Here is a 21,275-nt window from a genome sequence, read left to right as displayed (position 1 = left end):
CATGATAAAGTGGGGGTTGGCGCAGCTAACCAATAAAAGACCCGTTACTAGTTGCTTTCATTATGTCTGTTCAACATGTATAATGGCTTTAATGCACATCGCGCGGTCTCGAGGAAGCTGGAGTTGTTGGATATGTGAATGGATGCGCTTCTGTTTGTATCTTTAAGAATGAAGCTGTAATTTGAGGCCAACAGAGAAAGCGAGTCACCCCACACTAACGCCTCACACCAGTACCACTTCCTCCTCCTCCTCCTCCTCTTCTCCTACCACCCCCCATCCGTCATTTCTGTAATCGAGCGTCGAGCTGCACGATCTGCACCTCTGCAGCAGCAGTTATGAACGCCTCGCGCTGGTCGGGATTCTCGGTAAACACAGCCAAACCAGCCACTGGCACTGAGCTGCTGCCCCTTCAGATTCCCCACAGGTTGTTATTAGCGCGTGCGGAGAAGCAGTCGGGCTGTCTAGTTGTTTATCAATAATGACTCGACATGGCCGGGGCGAAATTTCACTCAACATACGCGGTTTTGCGAGCGACCCTGGAAGCCGTAACCAGTTGTGAGAGCGAGACACAAATAATCTGAATGAAAGTCATAAGGTGAGTCCGTCTGTTGTCTTTCGTAGTGACAGTTTCCATATTTGTGGTTGATACACACAAGACACGACTAGGCCAGTCTTATTTCTCTTCACATAATAGCAGCTGGATGGGCAATGCGGCGTGAACTGGCCTCGCGCGAGCTGTTATTTACACCATATTCTTTGCTTCAAAGAAGATATCTTAATAACCGGGGAGATAACATAATTGGGTCTCGTTGCCCAGCACGTTGACAATTTTGTATGTAACAAGTAAATTTCCTCTTTAAAAAATTAGCTAATAAAAGGGGGGAAAAGAGAGAGAGAGAGAGAGAGAGAGAAAGTGAGAGAGAGACAGTTCCACCCGTGTTACGCAAGCGCATTTGCCAGTGTTATAAGAACATATAAGCTAGCAATACAATATTTCCAGGAAAATCTGATACAGTCACTTGCCACGAAGACTCGTATCTCTTTGTTGCCCAGAATATTTAGGCCATGTCGTTATTTAGCGCGGTTATTTATTCCTGTGCTTGATAAAGTCATATTTGGGGGTCCTAAAAACACCGCTCTGCAGGATTCATTCTTTCCAGATTTTCAGTTTGACAAATGCTCATTTATTTCAATGTCTTGTGACAACAGTTTGCTCCTCAAGCAAAGATTAATATGCTTTTTTAAATAACGGAGGCGTTTTGATGACATTTTGATTGAATGTGATGGTTTCATCCATCTCTTTGCTTCTAATCTTCTTGGATCAGTTAAAAAAAAAAAAAAAAAAAAACTCACTTGTGAACATACAGGAAGTGACCTGGCACATTTTTGTCTTATTTCCCTCCTTAATTTGAGCACAGCTCATTTTAGTTTTCATTTAAACTCAATAAGGTAATTTTCACTTGTAATTTATTCTCAAGGGGTTTCAGTTGTTTCCTCTCAGTATCCCATGTCGACCTTTGTGACCATTTGCCCTTGGCAACTGGTTCCTGTGTTACACTTGTGGGCCTCAAAACATGCATGTGTGCATGTAAAGCAATCCTGCTTTCTTTGTAAGCTTGTCAGAAGGCTGCTATTCTTAGATGTCCAGATGTCCCTGGGGGTCGTTATCACAGCCTGGTTTCTCATTTATAAATTCTTTACAAATGCTACATTACATTTTTAACTCATTACAAGAAGGGAAAAAAACAAAAACAAAACAAAAACTTAAACCAAACCCGGAGATTGCCCACTCTTTTTTTGTGGGAGAGGTAAATGCTATACCAGTCGTTTACTTCTAAATAGGCAGATGCATGCAAACATTGAACTTTGTACTTTCTGTCTTAAAAATGAACTGTTCTGGCTTCATTCAAAAGAATTACCTAATGCAAATTAGCCAGTGCAACACTCAGTGGACTTATACCCCTGACATACTTAAATATTGACAACAAGCCAGACAGCCTGTAGAGCTGCTAATTTTGGAACTGCAAAAGTAAGCTTACTCTTCACACAAACTCACATGTAAACATTGGTTATTGGCCAGAGTGCAAGGTTCTGTATAAAGTTTAGATGTTTTTTGTTTGTTTGTTTGTGTTGATGTAAGAACTATCCTGTGATGTATAACCTTTACAACAAAAACAACATCATGTTCTGATCTTAATACACTAAACTATGAACATTTGCTACAACATTATTATTTATTACAATTTCTACACCAAAAAGAACATAATTTTAAAAGTGCAACTATCAAACCATGCCTATTAAAACCTTTCTTATTGAGTTTAATAGTTTAACACCAGTACTCTGAAGGCTACAATTAAACAGTAAAGTGTACCTCTACCCCTCAGAGGACAGGTGTGTCACTATGACAACACAAGGACTGGACGGTACAGGCTGTGATTTTGACAACCACAATTATGAGATAATCAGCCTAGTTTTTTTTTAGAGCATGTTAAATGAGCTTCCAGCTGTCATAACAACATGTAAGGTAGCTGAAAGATGGCTTATCTATTGTTTCTATTAGTTTTAGAGCTTCAATGTAATATGTTATAGTCATTAGATGTGCGTTTCTGTAAAAATGTGTGCACATATCCATTCCCTTGAGTGTGCATCCTCAGCAAACATTCTCTTGTGCACCCATATATTATGTTACCATTGATCCTGTAGCCCACTGAAACCTGCGTACACTGCTGCCATTTGTTAGTGGGTGTTGGCAGTTTGGCTTATAAAAATATTGCCTAATTTAATCCAATCATTTAGCAGCAATCAAGACATTTTTTAGCTTTAAGTGGTAAGAAATGTGAGTTGTTGCAGGAAGCAAAGCATCACTCAAAAAACCCCAAGCCACTTCCTTTTAGTCACACTTCTCATGGAGTTAAAGAAAAAAGTGACACAGACACAGAAATCTCCAACTGACATACTTTAATTTCAGCCTCACTAAGTGTCAAGAAGAAAAATGAGACAAAACCCACTTTGTGTCCTATTTGCATGCCTAAATTTATTTTTGCATTATGTTCATTTCCAGATTTACCATGAGTCCTGATTGATATTTGTATAGTTCTATGGCTGTGATGCCAGAGCATTATCACATTTTTTGAAAGAAGCTTCATGGCCTGTGTAGAGAGGAGGAATAATTACAGCATACAAGGTCTTTCTTTTATAAAGTCATATAGGTGTTTTTAGGGTGGGTAGATGCATACCAAACCAGAACTGTCCGTTAAATACAAGGAAGTGTGAAGCATTATAATAAGGTTTAAAAGTCAACTAGTTCAATGCTTTGGAATTTGATTATATAATGTCCTGAACATTTTGTGCTTTGTGCTAATTATGAAATTTCAGTCAGGAAACATCCCAATCAAACCCTGTGAATAGTTGAAGCTGAATTCAAGCTTCAACGAATTGCCAGTTTTGCCTTTGAGGTGGTGAGGGTACATGTTGTAACACTTAATAACCAAATAAAACAGTTTTACACAACAGTAATATGTCTAAGTTGTAGATTGCTCTTCAGCTGTTATTCTGTGGCAGCTGTTTAAAAAACAGCTGATCAGACTTAAAGCTGCTTTGGAAACCTACAGTATATGAGCCTTTGCCTTTAGACATGTCCTGCTTTCTCTGAGGGTTGAGGTGATTGTTAATAATGTGACTCAGTGACATTTACAGTCTCTAATAGTGAATTAGACCAGATTCAAGGTTAGAATGTCCACTAGCAGCTCCATTTGTGTCTACTAGAACATTTTGGAGACATGTTATGTGCAAGCCATGCATGAAGTCAGAACCCACTGTTTTCATTTCAGTGCATTCCTTTCACACCTTAAGGTCATCTGCTGCTGCTGTTAACCTTTGATTACAGCCATCAAAGCAGGTTCATTAAAGATAAATGTGTAAAGGTTCCTACTGGGACCCAATCTTTTTAGCTCTGTGGTTACTGGTTGGAAGAGATCTGTGAATCCAGAAGGTTTAAGGTTAAAAAAAGGTTCTCACTGCATTTCAAATGTATTCTGAAGAGCTCATTCTGGAGATCCTGAAACTGAAGCTCTTCATATTTAATTACACCATTGCAGAGCTTTGCATTATTAAAGGCTTTCTTTTTCTCATGCATTTATACACACACACACACACACACATATATATATAATATATATATATACCTCTAAGTTGTAAAACATAAAATAGTTATTGTGATAATAGGTCACTGCCTTGTGTGTGCAAGCATGTTTGTAGGTTTAAGGTCAACAGTTCAAAGTCTAAGGTTAGTTAATAGCCCCACTAAAAGTGCACATTGCAGGTTAACAACCCCAGTAAATAATAGTGTAGAAACATGTGGCTAGTTGTTTGAAAAAAAAGATTCTATGCTTTCATAAGGGTTTACTGCTGTTTTAGTGTTTTGTATCTCGTAAAAATGCATCTTGACAGTGACATAGCATAAGGGAGAGCAAACCAAGCTAGGATAAATGGACACGGTTTCCATAAAAGGGTTTTATTGCAGTGGGGATGGAAAATGTAATCTCACATCTGCAAATATGTTTCTAAATTTTCACAGTACTGTAAATTTTTCTTTCATGTCAGTGTATATTAAAAGTATAGGTGGTCAGTTACTATTTGAGTGTTAAACAAGACACAAAACAGAGCTCAAAGTGACTGGCTGGTTGGGCATTAGTCATATTACACAATGTCGAACAAAGCAAATCAATGTTTTATGATGCCAGAGTTGTTGACTTTGATCGGAAAATCAAGAGAGAAATTAAAGCCTCACCATTACAGGAGTTCCTCTCTCTGTCAGGTTGTATCTCATCACTGCCAGTCCCTTTGCACTAGTGTCCTTGCAGCCTGATGCTGATGAAAATGAAGTAAGAGTTCTACAGGCATGTGGGTTCTAGATCTCGTCTGGAACTCTGAAAAATCTCTTGGTACATAATCCTCTAGTCTGAAATAAGCATCACAAATGTTCACATTTGTTGATCCAGAAGCCTCAGTTAGCTTCTCTTTACCTGCTTAGGATTAGCAGCACTGCAGAAATACAAATTAAAGAGTCTTAAGAGTTGTTTATCAGGTCTTTGTCTCTTCTTCTAAGCATTCAGACCACAAACAAGCTCATTTTTGTCATAGAGTTTCTGGAAAGTGATTGTGGTTTTAGAAATTTTGCCAAAACCAGTAAAACTGATGTCCCCACATTCATGCTTTTGTACTCTGTCTGAACAGTTTCTCTGAGGTGGTACATTAGCTTGTCATTCCAAACTTCAAGCTAATAAATTTGTCAGCCAATTTTAAAATAAATAACCCAAAGAATTTGGAGCATATTTAATGCTTTAAGTGCTTATGTTTATGAGCGCTGCGGATAGAGCTGTCGTCTAGTTAAGGGGTTGGTGGTTTACTGGGGCCCTGCTGTTATTTGCATTTTTCTTCTGACTCACAGCAATTAAAAAAAATTTAAACTCAATACACCAGCTTCTTCAGTTTCAGTTTAACTGAAAGTGTAAAACTGTTGCTTTTTTTAAAGTTCATTACAACAAAATGTAACATTGCTAGTTTTCCTTTTTTTTTTTTTTTTAATCTTAACCGTAAATTTTCTTCTCGTCCTCCCATAGTGAGGTTGGGTGGCCATGGACCCATTCAGCCAACTTATCCTCACCATCTCGGTGACCAGCTTCCTCACCTTCCAATGGCTCTTCCACAGAGTCAGCCCCTGGATGTCCCTGCGCATCAGCCCAGGCTTCCTTGGTCTCAGTGACAAGCAGAAGGTGGAGTGGAACTCAAGGTGACCTGACATTACCTCATGTCCACAAGGACTCTGAATGGTCACATCATTTATGCAGCACAGACACTGACACAACTATTACTTGTCATGCTGGGCCGGAAGGGGTCTGTTTTTACTGAATCCAAAGCTATGCACTGACATTCAACTCATATATTTCTTGTGACCTAAGTGTCTGACTCATCCCATCCAGGAGGTTTACAATCCAGCTGCAAAATGTGGTACTTATTCAAAAACTGAGTGATCCATGATATCAATATTATTCTTCACATTTTCGTAATGAGATCGATATCACTACCATGTTGCTATGAGACCTCTATTTTGACCAGAAAATGATGATAAAGCCACTTCCTGTCAAACTTTCAACCAATTAGATAGCTTAGATTGACGGTAATGACCAATCAGGAGCAGCCAAAGATCAACAAGTCAACAGAAAGTTATATGTCTGTCTGAAAAGAACAAAAATAATGGTCCTCTATGGTGGGAATAAACATTTTTGACATATGGTGTCCCCAAAATCGAGCTGAGTTGGGCTTGGCTTTGTGAGGAAAGTAGGTAAACAGTAGCATAAATAGCAAAAAACAAATAAATGAAAATGCCTGGATGAAAAAGCCTAAAAAGTATCTGTGTTTGTTTCAGAGCCAATATTTTTACTCCTGAAAGCTAAGACTTGAGATAATCATATGCAGATGAGAAAAGGCTTGTTAGTGATTAATTATGTTTAGCGTTTTGATGAATTGTCTTTATAATAATATTTCTACTGATATATTCATTTTACATCATAATCTGGCAACTGAGGCCGCCCTGATAAAATAATGCCTGTATCTTGATTCTTCTTAAAAGGGTTGAGGTTCTAAATGCATTTTTACTTTAAAAAGAACAGGCAAACCAAAAATAGCTAACAATAGCTTGGAGTTTTAATGATTCAAAATCTCATATGCTCTGCTCCATGGATAGTACAGATAACTCAGTGGATAAAGTGCATATAAGTTTTTCCCACACAACTTAATCAGCATGAGTGATTTTAATATAAAAATGTAAATAACATCCAGTACTGACTCATTCTGTTTCACTTTCGTAAGAACTTACTGTTGTAACTGAACAAAATGACAAATAAACAGTAATCTTTCTTTCACAATCAGTTTTGTTATCCTCTGATCTGTAAAGGGAACATCACAGTTACAGCCTAGACTGATAACACTGAAACAAACAAGCTGCTGTAATTTTTAAGCACCATTGAAATGCATGCTGTGAATTCAAGGCCCCCTCACGTCCAGATGGGAAGAAGTGCTGAGAGTGAGCCAACCTGCTCGAGTGTGCATCTGTCCCTCATTTTCATTTTCTCTCATACTCTGTTTATACAGACTTACTCATGAGAGCACTTGTGGAATTGAAATGGTCACATGGGTTATGAGTAAATGGAACTTAATGATGAGTGGTTATGGACCCCAGCTATGAGGATCCCTGTAGAGGTCTGTGACTTTACAGACTGTATTTAAACAGTCTTATAGTAAGAGTTGCTGTCTTTCGCTCACTGAGTAACTGCTGAGAACAGTTGGACTGTCTCACTGTGTGAATGACTGACTGGGATTTTGCGCCGCTCTGCCTGACCCTTCAGCAGTATTTAATCTCTTGGTCTAATTGGTCTGAATCTGTGTGCAACCATGACAGGCAATTAGTTGATCCACTGTGAGTACTAAAAACTCCTCTCTTTCAACCACAGCGCAGTTCCAAAGCCCATGTAACAAATAAAGATAATGTTCTATTTCTGAGGAAAATCTGTGACACATGTCTATTCCTTTTTGTTTTTTTTTTAATTTCAGGACGGTGTCAACGTTCCACGCACTTTTGGTGGGAATATTTTGTCTCTACATCTTGTTCTTTGATGATGCCGTCAATGAAGATCCAGTCTGGTGAGAGTTTTGCAGCACATGCCATGTTCTTAACCTTTTCTGAAGAACAGCTTGCTTAATTTTATTTTAAATGTCAGCTATTTCTTGAGGAATTGCCCAAGAGTGTAGTAATAGCAATTGGAGGCGCAGCAGGCCTGTTAGACTTTGAACATAATTTAGCAATGGTGAAAAGGTGTGGGTGGGTTCAACGTTGGCACAGAGTTTAGTGATCTGTACCTCTGTTGTCATTCTTTCAAAAAACATTGAAGAGGATAAGCGTAAGGAATGTATTCATTGGATTGTCTGTTGCAAGGTAAGGTACTGTATAAATCATAGATTCAAAGAAATAAAAAAGAATGTAGCTATTGTGACATCACTAATTTGTTTGTCTGGAATTTCAGACATTTTTCTTTTTTATTGGATGTGACAAATAAATGGGAAACCCTCGAACACTATGAATGTACATTTGGTGAAAAAGCTTGTAGACCAATTCTTATTCCTGAGCCAATCCTGATTGTAGGTTCAGCTGTAACAACACTGTTCAGCCTTAGCAGCCCACCAAAATTTCTTTCAAAACAGATCAAACGTGCTGGAGCAGTTAATTAATCCATCTGTTTAATCTTCACTTTAGACAGCTGCTCAAAAATTGCATACCCATAATACAATGGGCGTACTTCTGCAATCATAAGATCTATTTGAAAACTTCAAAGTCATAATAGAGAAACACTTTTGAGATGTAAGACACTTTTAGAATGAATGTTAACTGCAATGTCACTACCACACTTTCAGTTGTTGTTACGCTGCCCTTGTCAAAGCCTCTCTTTTCTACACAGTGTAGATCTACAGCTGAGGAGCCATCATCATAAAACCAAACTGCTTTTTGTTTTCTTGTCTCCTAGTGATAATATTGACTGTCGCTTGGTAGATGTGACCTAAGCTTTAGTTGTTTTACTATAAGTAAAAACCAAAGCTGAAGAGTATTGTCTTGTTAGCTAGCTAGCTAGCTAGAGCAGCTAAAGCTAGCTAAGCATCACTGTTTCAGCTGCCACAAATTGAATAATGGTTCATCACTGTTTTATCAGTAGTCAATAATTTTAGGTAAATCTTCATTTTAAAGTTGACCATGCTAACAGGAAACTTTGGGGACTCAGACATTAATCATAGTAGCTCAATGAAAAGACGAATTAGTCTGTCATCAATTTTTGATCAAAGTCTCAAAGATTTATTAGACTTGATGGAAAATCTGATCAAATCCTTCTTACCACCAAAATGCCAAACATATGTAGAGATTTTGGAATTTAAGCACCAAGTCAAATCAAACATGTTTTTTTCAATAGGGGAGATCCTACATTGGTGAAGACTAATGTTGCAATCACAACAGGCTACCTCATATCTGGTAAGAGAACCATATAGTTTATCCAAATAAAATTAAACATTTGATATGTGTACTGTGTAGTGTTCATCATTTGTATGCACGTTCAGTATTTTTACTACTGCAGTGACATTTTCTCCCCCTCCCCCCCTTACTTTTGTTTTCCAGATCTGCTGCTTATATTTTACTATTGGAAGGCGATAGGCGACAAGTTTTTTGTAGTTCATCATCTGGCAGCATTGTATGCTTACTACTATGTACTGGTGAGTGCCTTATTGTCCAATAGCAGAACATGCAGGCAAGATGGGAAGGAGACAACCAAGGGTGAACAGCTGTGTCCTTATTAGCTGGGTTGGTGTTGTAATTAATTTAGCCACCATTCAGCAATGGGGTCTCAAATATTGTAGGCTAGATATAAAAATATGCAAAGTAAGGTGAGCATAATTAGTATTCTTAAATTTATTCAACCTCAAACTGTAGAAATGCATTCATCAAAGAAATCTTTTTTAGGATTTTAATTTCACCTCAGTGATTTAGCTGTTTTTAAGTAAAAATGCTCCCAAAAGATGGCAAGGATTATCATTTGTACATCCGAAAAACATTGTTTTCTGTCTTGTTTTTTAGCTGAAGTCTGTTCATTAGTAAGATATTAATCAATTCCTGTGTGGTTAGTTTGCCCAGAAATGGATGATTTAAAAATAATCAATTTAAGCTATATTGTGAGAACTGCAATAATAATGTGCATCTTGATGGGTTTGGTTTGGTGTGACTATTTTACCTGTTGAAATACTCTATTAAAACACTCTACTAAAATACTATGTTAAAAGGTTTAATGTTGGGGAGTATCATTTGAGTGGCTTTTTGCTCCATTGCCTCCAAGTAGTTGGCTGCCGTGGCCATAGTTTAGCCTATCCAGCATTTATGAGCAGCACTGTTCACTCTTGGTTCAATCTGAAACCCTTTGGGTCAACAGGATCTGTTGTATAAATACAGGAAATGAATGACTATGGTAATTTTTGCATGGAATGCTCAGTGATGGTACTGGCTGATGACCCCCTCTCCCCTCACCTTGCCCTTTCAATTTTTGTGCTTTCTATTTTTATTTTGTTTTTGTTATATTTTTTTAACTTACCCCCTTTTGGTGTTGTATTACTTTGACATCAGCTGAACTTTTCTAAGCTTAACACAGCTGAATGCTGAACTGTAACCACTGTGTGCATGCTGATAGCTCTTAAGCGTTCGACACAGGCAAGGTTCCTTTCTTGTTACTGTGCATGCCAACAAGCAGTACTTAACTTTCTTAATTACTCACTTGCTTATCTACAGTACCATACACCTGTGTGTTTTTTGTCCCAGTGCCTAGTTCTGCTTCCTCTTTCTTCTTCTTCTACTCCTCAAGATAGACAGGCCTCTATCCAAATACCATGGTGGACGTAATAAGTCAGGTTTACTCTGAGCATGAAACAACTTAATAATGTTTAATGGTCCTACTTATTTAATTTTAGTTTAAGTCACAGTAAAAATAGTTTTTTTTATTCTCTAACAGTAAATTCTCTTTATTTTCACTAGAAATAATGCAGGACATACAGTGTGCATTGCTCTGCTTTTTTGAGTTTCAGAACAATTTTTGAATAAGAGTAAATGCTTCATGCTGCTTTTTGACATTTTTGGTTTTAACTTGACAAAATGATTGTAAAATGTTGCTAAACAGCAGAAAAACATACTTCATGCTAGTGACCAGCTCTACACCATATCCTTGATTTCATCCAATTCCAGTCATTTGCCACATTTATGATGGATCAAACGGCATAATAGCTAATTCTTGTGTGTGTTTTTTATTACAGTGTTTTGATTTTTCCTTTGTAATAACTATAATGACAATAAAACCGTGTTACATGGTTGCAATACAGTTGTTATTTGTAGAAACAGAGCAAGCACCTGTATCTAAAATGGTTAGGTAAGTGATACAAAGTAGGCCATACTGTTACTGGACACTCATGACTGTTTCCTTCAGATTAGATCTGCAGTTTTTGTGGGATAGCTGGAGTATTGTGACTTTAGTTGGCAAAAGCAAGAAGAATATTGTAGTCATATTACAATTCCAATAAGTCTCACAGCAAAATTGGCTGATCCTTGATGTCATTTTCATTTTATTTAGTTTTGTACCCAGACTTGTCATGTTGTCAAGGTCTTATTAGTTAATGTGTTGGATGTGTTTATGTTAATTTTTTTTATGTTTAATGCTCAGTGAATTTGACCTTCAAATATCAAACTCATAGGTAAATGGCCTGAATAAAACCGACTGATAAAATTTAGTAAGATTTCGTAAATCTGTTTCACTCCAGTACTAATCAGCTTTATATGATCTTGTTGGTATGTTTTTAATATTGATCAGTCAGTGACAAATGGCTTGATCAGAATGCTGTTCAAGTCATTTACATGTTATTTAACGGCAGCATAATATGTCTTTTGTGTGTGTTTTAACTGTCAAATACAGCTTATTAAAAAAATATGGTATATTAATTGCATGCTTTCTTCTAAGTGTTGTAAGTGTTGCTTCTTATTTGTTTCCAGTTTATTGTGGCTTTGATTTCCTTCTAATATATCTGTCTGTCTTTGTGTCCTTTGCTGACTTTTAACACAAACAGCCCCTCTTCAAACCCTACATGCAAAAACTACCAAAACCAAGTTGGGATGTGTCATCCCTGTTCATGCAAAAACTACCAAAAAGGGTTATGTGCCATTTTGAAACATGGAGCAGGTCTTGATCTAGATGGGGACTACTTTATTCCTGTCTTGTCTGCTGTTATTGCTGTTGTGTTGTACAGAGCAGATATGATGCCCAGTCACAGTATGGACTTACCAGTTCCTAGAGGTACTAGCATGCTCATGCTGTGTGGAAAGTTGACATGATGTGGTACATTAACTGCAATGCAGATGTACCTTGTTTTTAGTAAGTATGTTTGAATGACCAGCTTCTGTTTCAGCTCTGATGGTAAGTATTTTGTCAAGCGCTGTAAAAGTCAGGCAGCTTGCCAAACAACTTTTGAGTGATGTACTCTTTATGAGTGTTTTGGTGAAATTGAATTAAGCTTAAGTATTGAATTAGTATGATCAGCACTTAGGAGCACAGCAGTCTATTTACTCATCTCACTAATGCACTTTTCTAACCAGAACTCATAATTCAAATCTATGTGCCCAGTGGTGCAGTTTTAAAATAACTAGCCTTTAAAGTTGCAGCTGATTTAGTAAGTTAGTCTTTGTTAGCTGTGTTTCAGATCCAGTGTCCTTAAAAACAAAGCAGCTGGAGATGTGCTGTTACATAAAACAAAGTGAAGTTCTTAACCTGGTTTTGTATGGTAAACACAGTGACAGTTGAACATGTTGCTTTTTACTCGCATGGCTTTGGATTGCTTCCTCCAGTAGTGGCTGGCTGAATGTTTGTATGGGTGTACAATAAACGTACTGTATAATGTGCTATGTGACTTTCTCAATGTTTGTTTCATGGTTAATGTACTTCAGATAAATTGCATTCTATATTGCAGTATGCTTTCCTGTTTTTTATGTGAGCAAGTAAAAGTTTGCACACAGTTTGTGAGGATAAAATGGTGATTTTTACCTTGACATATACAAAAAGTCCTTTTATACTGCCATTTTTGTATGTTGCCTTTAGTATTTTGAGGTTTTCAAATGCTACATATTCAAGATGTTCCCAGTGTAATTAAATAAGACACCTTATATGGGAAATATATGGTTATATGGTTTGATGTTAATACGTTAATATTAAATTAAATAAAAAGAAATATATAATATTTGGGAATAGACCAACACTAATAAGAAATTTGTGATAAATGATATAGAGTGTCAGAAATAAAATTTATTGGGGTTTGATAGATAAAAGATTGAGCTGAAAGAAACATATAAACTATATTAATTTAAAATGTGTAAAACAATTTCAGTTCTTTATGAAGTTAAATAATTTTCAAATAAGTCATCATTGTTCATATTGTTCTTTTATACTACCATTCATGACCTATTGTGATGGGGTAACACATACAAGACAACATTAAATTCAGTCTTTCTTCTTAAAAAAGCCATAAGAATACTTACCAACTCCACTTACACATTTCCAACTAATTCTCTGTTCATCAAATTGAAAATATTGAAATTTGAAGACCTGGTCAAATTTCATTTTTCATGTACAGAGTTAAAAATGATCAATTGCCTAACAGTATCCAAACGTTTTTGCAATTAAGGGAGAGTAAATTCAGCCTAAGAGGAAAATACATGTTCAAAAAACCAGCTGTGAGAACAAAGTCTAAACGTCACTGTATTTCTACAAGAGTAGTTCAATTTTGGAAAAGCTGTAGTGAAGGTACAAAAACATGTCAATCAATAGGAAAATTTAAACAAAAGATAAAAGATAAGAAAGATATGAAGCTAATAATGATATTTGTTGAAATCAGTGCATATTGTATATTTCTGATTTACTATGAGATATTGTGTGTTGTGTAATGTGATATTGTAATATGATATAATGTGTGATATTATTCAGAGATGCTATGAATGTGTCAGTATTTAAGTTGTTACTGACTAAAGGGTTTTGGACTAGATAAGAGTTCAACTTCTTCCAAAATCCTTTTTGAACTTTGAACATTTTTAATGCTAACATGCAGAAATGTTAGCATTAAACAACAGTTTGTGTGCTACTCAAATAAATATATTAATGTTAGGCTAAGCACATTTGTAATCCCAAATGACTTGGCCTCTTTGATTTAGACAAATATGCTAAGAGACTTTGAGGAGAAACTGATTATAGTTTCAGTTGTGTTTAAAACAAATGTGTTATTTTGTACATCAACTCTTTTTGTTCACCGGTTTGTGAGAAGGAGTTTCTGTTCAGTCAATGTAGTGAACCATTTGTAAAGCAGAATTAGAGATGACACTCTAATTTTGGCTTGCAAAACTGAAGGAATAATCTGGTGCCCTTAGGGGGGGAGATTCTTGTTAGATCTGCCAAATGGATCTATATTTCATTCAGGCTGTGTGGACCATTAAGCCTGAGTTTACTGTGCTTTTGCAGCACTTATTGCATTTTTTAATCTTTTTAATGACACAATTACAATAAAACAGTATATGTTTGGTTTTGTTAGTAGATTTAGTTGCTTTTATTGTCTTTTTGTGAAGCAGGTGATGCATTGGCTTCGTGCCTGCTGAGCCAAATGACTTGATGTCTTGTTTTTGTCCCTTTCATGTTTCGTTGTCCTGTGCTTGCCTTTTCTTCTAGGGCCAAGGAATGTTGCCTTACTTTGCTAACTTCCGTCTGCTCGCAGAGTTTTCTACACCGTGTGTGAACCAGCGGTATGTACTTAGTTTTTATCTGGTTTTTAGATCTTTTGATTTTATTCAATTTTCTTAATATAATGCAAATTCACAACAGAGGTCATCACAAGGCAATTTACAATGAAAGAACATTAGTTTAATTCTTCAGTTACATGCCAGCAAATTGAATCAATATCAGGGTCGGGCCTCCTAATATCTGTCCAGATCATGCATTTCAAACTGTAAGTAACCTGAGCCTTTTTGTTTTAAATGCTTTTTTAAAAAAAAGGCCTCGGTTAAAAAAAAAAAACAAAAACAACAAAAAAAAAAAACATTGGATATTAGGTTAAAATGTTAAGTCTCTGTAACTTGATTGGGTTTGTCTAAATGTAGATAGATATCTCTGTGGAATTAATTTAGGGGTTCTTTAGCATGCTGAATTCAGCTTAGTCAGATTAAGATAAGTGATTAATTTAGTGCCCATTATCAGTCTTCAACCTCTTTATCCTGATTTTCTTTTCTTCAGCCAATCTCTTAATTTATAATACATTTATGTATCAATGACAAGAATTGTCACATTTATTGTAAAATGTCAAGTAACTTAGTGTCGTCTCGTATTTTCATGTTGACATTTTTAACCTGTTTTGTTTCAGTTGGTTCTTTGAGGTACTAGGTTATCCCAAGTCCTCCCGGCCCAACATGGCAAATGGCGTTGCCATGGCAGTAGTCTTTTTCGTGGTCCGCATAGCCGTCATGCCGGTCTACTACAGTCGCATGTATGCGGTCTACGGCACCGAGGCCTTCTACCTGGTGCCCTGGGGTGGTCGGGTGGCCTGGATCTGCTCCAGTATCTGCTTGGACATCATGAACGTCATGTGGATGCATAAGATCGCTCGTGGCTGCTACAAGGTGCTGCGATCTGCACGCCAGAGCAAAGCCGGATCCCCTCAGGAGAATGGGAAAACAGATTAAGGGAATCAGGGTGGTGTGATGAAAAAAAATATGCTGTAACGGAGACAAAGTGGCAATGCTGTCAGTACAACGCGAGTAGCTGGTTGGACCCTCACACATCTGGCTCCCACGAGCTTGATACTGCAGGACTGAATGTAACGTGGAAAACTTTTCTTTCTGGGAAAGCAGGCACAGTCACTGAGATGTACTGATGGACCATTTAAATGGTCGTTCGTAAGCCATGACAATGACCTCTAAGCAATACTTTGTGCGCATGGCCAATTAATTGTGTTTTGAACAAGTCACAGATACAAGAGGTCATCCTGGGACAAACGGACTGTTTGCCCCACCGCAAATTGTCAGAAAGTTTACCGTTCTTTACATACTTAGTGCTCAAAAGAAGAGTATGTTTCTTTTTGTATTAATATTGCTGACAGTCGCAGAGTGAATATGGTGAAATCAAAAGTTGGTATGTATGAAAAAAGAAAGGTTTTTGAACCCTCCTGCCGCCCGCTCATAAAAACATATTTAGTGACTACACACTGATGGTTATTACCATTAAAGCCTACCAGACATCTTTTGAAATAGACTTGATAGAGACACAAGCAAATTACAACAGTTGAAGTCAGAAAAATATAAATGTGTTATTCAGTGAAGCCGAATGTTGTTTTTTTTTAAAAAGTCTGAACAGGCATCATTTCTCAGTATATTTATTTTTTCTTGCTGGGGTCGAGGCAAATGGGTTTTAATCTGTTCAAATAATAGAAAAAAAGGTTAACTATTTTTAATGAAAGGAGACTGATGCAAAGAGTACTTTTAGAAAGGTTCAAAGGGAAACTCAGTGTCAATGGTTTTGTTTGAATGGTGACTTCAAACAGCTGATGGTTCAAATTTTTAAATGTTGAGGCCAAATCGATCCGCAAAGCCACGTAATATTTCACAGAATGGGGAAAAAGATTCATATTGCATAAACAAAAATGTGTTTTTTGACAGTTTTTTTTCTTTTTTTTGTCTGCGTTGTATTTATTTTACATTGTGCAATGCAGGTAAAGGGGTGACGCTGACCCAATAAGCAGTGAGTATGGAATAAATGTCATAGACTAATAATAATAATAATAATAATAATAAATCAAAATTCCACTTAAATGTTACATGACATTTGGTTGGAAATGTGAGCGGGATTCTTTTATTCTGTCCACCTTGCACCATATTTAGTTAATTATCCCACTTTTTATTTACAATATATATGTTCTTAGGCATGAGCTGTTCATTTTACCACTTTGCTAACATTTGCCAAAAAGCATTACTGCAACTTTTCCATGAGGAACTTTGGAATTTTTTGCTTGCAAAATAAAAGATTTACATTTACAAGCAGTTAACAGTGTTTCATCTTGTATACATCCTGAGTTTAAATTTCTGATGTTCTTTTCAGGATTGAGATACAAATTGCTTCTGCCTCATCATATGTATGTAGAGTTCTGCTCAGCTGTTGAACATGTGTTTCTCCTTCTTAATTCTTTTGATTGAAACAAAGATTGTATTTTCTTTTTAGTGGACAGCAATATATACAGAAACACTTGCGGAAATTCGTGTTTTAATTGTCTTTACTGATTCACAGACAAAGCTGTTTCATGTCAGTCATCATGCACCAGCGAGCACACGAACAGTTTGGTTTAGAGTTTTTTTAAGAATAATATGTCATTTGTTCAAGATTAAAGATGAGTTCACTATTAATTTATGACATGTACTTGAATTTTCATTTTAGGTGTATCTTTACTTGAGCTGTACATCAAAAAGCTTCTGTCTGATGTTTAGTGATGCAGAAATGGGGATTGTTTTTTAAGTATGCCTTGCTATGCTCAGCATTTGATTTTGTTGCCTTTGTAGAACATATGATTGCACAGTAAATTATTATTACTTATTTTGCACCCAACTCCTCACAAACGCTGAAAAGTGCGTATTTTTAGTGATTTACTTGTGTCTTTTCCAAGTCTGATGCCCATCTAATGTGATCATTTAGCCTTTGTAGTTTCAAATGTAAAACAGAGAATTGCTGAGGCTGGTTTTTGCCGCGCTTCTTTTTTACGCTTTTAAATATTTCTAAACTTTCTGTATGCCAATGCTTTTTTGTGGTGAATACATTGTCACCATAGGGACTTTTTCTTTCTTTTTTTTCTTTTTTTTTGGTTGTTTTCCCTTTTTAAACTTTTTAAAATGTGCTTATTTGTGTGCGTGGTGTTTGTTTCTTAAACAAAAGTACATTCTCTCTGCATGCTGTGGCTAGTCACAGTATGAGAAGGTTGAATTTAGTTTAGCATGTTTCAACAGTTTGAATGACAAATACTAAGGTCCTATTGATTTGCCAACCGATTCTGGGCGGGTTGGCTTTTTTCCAGATAAATATCACCAACCCCCATCTTTGAAAAAGAAACAAATTGTGGCCTCAGTCAATATTTCACTGGGATTAAATGGAAATCATACAATGGTTTCTGGATGTTGGGTGCTGTCTGATGGAATCAGGGTAGCCTGTGCAAGCTCATGCATGGTCATTATGGTCTTCTTCATGCATCTTCTATAACTGCATGTGGTATTGCATGGGGTTTGCACTGTAAACAAAAGAGCATATACATTTACAAGACCAATTTTTCTTTAGTTCTTTTTCTTAGTACATGTACATAATGTTTACTTAAACGTTATTCTTGTACTGTGCCACATAATGTAATCCACAGGTGATGATAATGATGTGATGAATATGATAAAGCAAATATTTAGTATAATATTCAGATATTCAGTAAGAGAATACTTGAATACAAATCAGCACAGTTTATAACTATTTGGGCAGTGCAAATAAACATTAATCTTATGAGCATCTTGCAAATGATGTGTTCCATTGTCTTTAATTTATTAACACAACAGAAGATGACATAAAATGAAGCAGATGCCATTATAACAGAGAAGCTGGTGCTGGTAGCATCTACATAAACTGGTGTTAGTGTTTCTGTTCTCAATGCTGTTTTAAGGAAATTTTCAATTAGTGACATTCTATGAATGTATTGGATATGAGCAAATATTTGTTATTTAATTTTCATTTATTCTTAGAAATAAATACCAAATTAACTGCTGTGAAGTGTCTCATTTAGTAAAGACATGTTTGGCAACTTTAATTTGAGGATTAATTGACAAACTGTCTTAAGCAAAGTCTCTTTTATGCTCCCAAGGGCATGATTATAATCATTAACACATCCTTGGATGATAGTTATTATTGCTACACGACAATGTAATTGTCTTTTGAGAGTTACAAAATGTCCGGTGTAAATAAATACATAAGTTTTTCTCTGGTAACAATTACATGAGCGGTTTCTTAAAGTCTGTCAAGACATGTCATGTCTAAGAGGTTCAGCTGAATATGTTATAGTGTGTAATATATGAACCCTATGGTGGTGAGCCACAAAAGGAAACACAATATCTATCTAATTTTAGTAGGTAAAGGTATTTGTTGCATAAAGGCTTCTTTAAAAGCAAAACTTGGCTCATGGTTTGGCAAAGAAGAAAGTTTTTGCCCAGTTAACAGACAAAATCCATGACTTCCCAGTCTCAACAGGTAATGTCTTATATTAGTCACTAGAGTTCAGTGTTGTTCTGTCTTCTTGTTTCCTGTATCTGTTTTTTTTTATACAGGATTTCAGCTTCCTTCTTCAATAGCTGATCTGTATGAGCTGCAGGTAGGTCATCTTAACACAACACATGGTTTGGCTTTGTCTTGCTGAAAGACAGCATTGGGTGCATATAACTGCAAAGGTTACCCAGGCTAAGTTTGCTGCTTCAGCCTAATCCTGTCATACATGACAGCTTTTGAAGTGTGAACTGATAGAGGTGGGATAGTTCCCTTTAGTTTAGAGCAGGGTTGTCTAAAGGGCCACTATCCTGCAGGTTTGAGTTATTACCTTGCTCCAACGCACCTGAATAAAATCAAATGGATCCAATAGCTTCTTGTCAACTTCTTCACAATGACCCATTAATTTCAGTCAGGTGTGTTAGATCAGGGAAACAATGAAAACCTGCAGGATACCGGCCCTCAAGGACCAGAGTTGGACATCCCTGGTCTAGAGGCTGCCTTGATCAATATTCTGTAAAAAAAATCAGGTTTTGATTAAATAGACCACTGGATAGTCTTTCTTCTTTTAGAGAAAGTGGAGCACATGCTGCTTGTATCACCAGAAAATTGAGTTATTACTTGTCTATGCAAGATAACTTTTCAATAGTTGAAGCCCGATATTGCAGACTGAGCATAAACTTACCATATTAAATTAAAACGGTAGTAACAATAGTCTTTAAAAAATATATATATATCAGATGCAATTATGTAAATAGGTGTCCATTGCAACATAGCCTACACAAACAGATGTCCAGCTGTTCTTGTTTTTCATACTTTTCCAGGTTTTTTTTTTGGTATAAATACTATGAAGACTAAAACAGTCATAACTGGGCACAATTTTATTACTGAGGTTAGTATTAGAGTCAATGTCAATTAAAAGTGTGCAGATCACCTCTGTGTTATAGGGACATGCATGCCCTTGTCTGAAGAGTCACAGATAGGGCAGGTAAACATATTTAAAACAAACTTTTGTAATGCTCATTTTGAAGTCAATGCAAGAAGATGTTAGAAATTAGGATAGTGGTATGATTACTACCTCTATTGATTGTGCTTGATGCATGCATGGGGGGGGGGGGGGGGGGGGGGGGGGGGGGGCTACATGAATTAATTTACCTGTAAAGTTTACATATGACTGAATGTCATAGAAAAGGGGAAATATGAGTTTCATTGTTGATTGATTGATTAGGTTTTATTTTGTTTATTTGAGTATGTTTTAGTTTAGTAGTTTAATTGATTAGTTAAAACTGTTACTTAGTTACAAAAGCAAAGTAAATGTAATCATTCTGACTTAACCCTTTAGGTGCCGGAGTGTTTAAAGTTTTTAAGGCATACTAAAAATGTTAATGATGAGCCATAGTTCATGATGTCTAATTTCATATTGTGGCATTACAGGTTGGCAGCTGTATTGGATTCCATAACTTTCACTTTATACTATACAACAGTTTATTGTCACAGTCTGTCCTGCCACTCCTCCAGCACTGTCCCTGATCCCAGCTCTCCAATCAACCCAACCTGTCACACCTGTCCCCCATTGACTCACCAGTCCTTATATACACCAGCACCACAGTCACTCCCTGTCGGACCTTAAACCTGCATACTACATGGACTCACCCCTTCTCCATTCCTGGCTCCTGTCCCTCCTTCAGTCCTGTCCAAGTAAGACCTTCACCTTGTGTTCCGTCTTAATAATAAAGATAGTTAACCTGCCCTTGTCTCTGTGTAGAGCATTGCAATTATCAATTCACTGTCATTGTAATGAAAAATAGCATCATAGAAAGTCAAACATAGGCAGAGTTGGGCTAGTGTGTGCACCAAAACATGCATATGCACAGTTACACAAAAACCAAAAGATACACTCAGGAATGGTAAACCCAGAGAATACAAGGACAGCATTATTAAATTGGACCTACAGCAGAAACACTACTTTTCCTACTGATACAAAGTAAAGCAAGAATGTTATGTGAAATGTGCATTATGCCCAGAAACAGAACGTTTCTCCATGTCCATTGTAAGTACATTAATTCATGTCAAGCTCCTCTCCATTAACAAAGGAGGCAGAGCAATGACACCTGAACAGCCAAAGCATATTTCTGCTCTACAAAAAACTTGATACTGAGTGTTTTGTCACACATAGTCCTACAGCAACACTGAAATAGTGTAGATTAGCAAGCAAAATTTTCCATTTTATTTAATAAGTCATATTTACTTTTATTATAACTATTTGAACATACAGTTAAATCTGAAGTTCCATTAAAGGCATTTTTTTCAGGAAGCCAATACAGAGACTTTAAAACT

General features: G+C 36.5%; 1 protein-coding gene across 1 annotated transcript; it reads left to right on the top strand.

Annotated features, from left to right (window-relative positions):
- The first annotated feature begins 272 nt into the window (after positions 1–272).
- On the top strand, positions 273–17,435 carry LOC121628687 (TLC domain-containing protein 4-B-like). Its single transcript, XM_041967899.1, has 7 exons — positions 273–595; positions 5,622–5,791; positions 7,612–7,701; positions 9,018–9,076; positions 9,221–9,315; positions 14,340–14,413; positions 15,028–17,435. The coding sequence occupies exons 2-7, from the start codon at positions 5,637–5,639 to the stop codon at positions 15,344–15,346; spliced, it is 792 nt and encodes a 263-aa protein (XP_041823833.1). The 5' UTR covers positions 273–595; positions 5,622–5,636; the 3' UTR covers positions 15,347–17,435.
- The last annotated feature ends 3,840 nt before the right edge of the window (positions 17,436–21,275 follow it).

This window comes from Melanotaenia boesemani, chromosome 18 (assembly GCF_017639745.1).
Source record: "Melanotaenia boesemani isolate fMelBoe1 chromosome 18, fMelBoe1.pri, whole genome shotgun sequence".
Taxonomy (NCBI): Eukaryota; Metazoa; Chordata; class Actinopteri; order Atheriniformes; family Melanotaeniidae; genus Melanotaenia; species Melanotaenia boesemani.
The sequence above is the reverse complement of the archived record's forward strand: the minus strand, read 5'-3'. Positions and strand labels throughout refer to the sequence as shown.

Coding starts and splice junctions, on each gene's coding strand:
- LOC121628687 (XM_041967899.1), top strand. CDS start 5,637: ATGGACCCATTCAGCCAACTTATCCTCACCATCTCGGTGACCAGCTTC. Junction 9,077..9,220: donor AACAGGCTACCTCATATCTG/GTAAGAGAACCA, acceptor TTTGTTTTCCAG/ATCTGCTGCTTATATTTTAC. Junction 9,316..14,339: donor ATGCTTACTACTATGTACTG/GTGAGTGCCTTA, acceptor CTTTTCTTCTAG/GGCCAAGGAATGTTGCCTTA.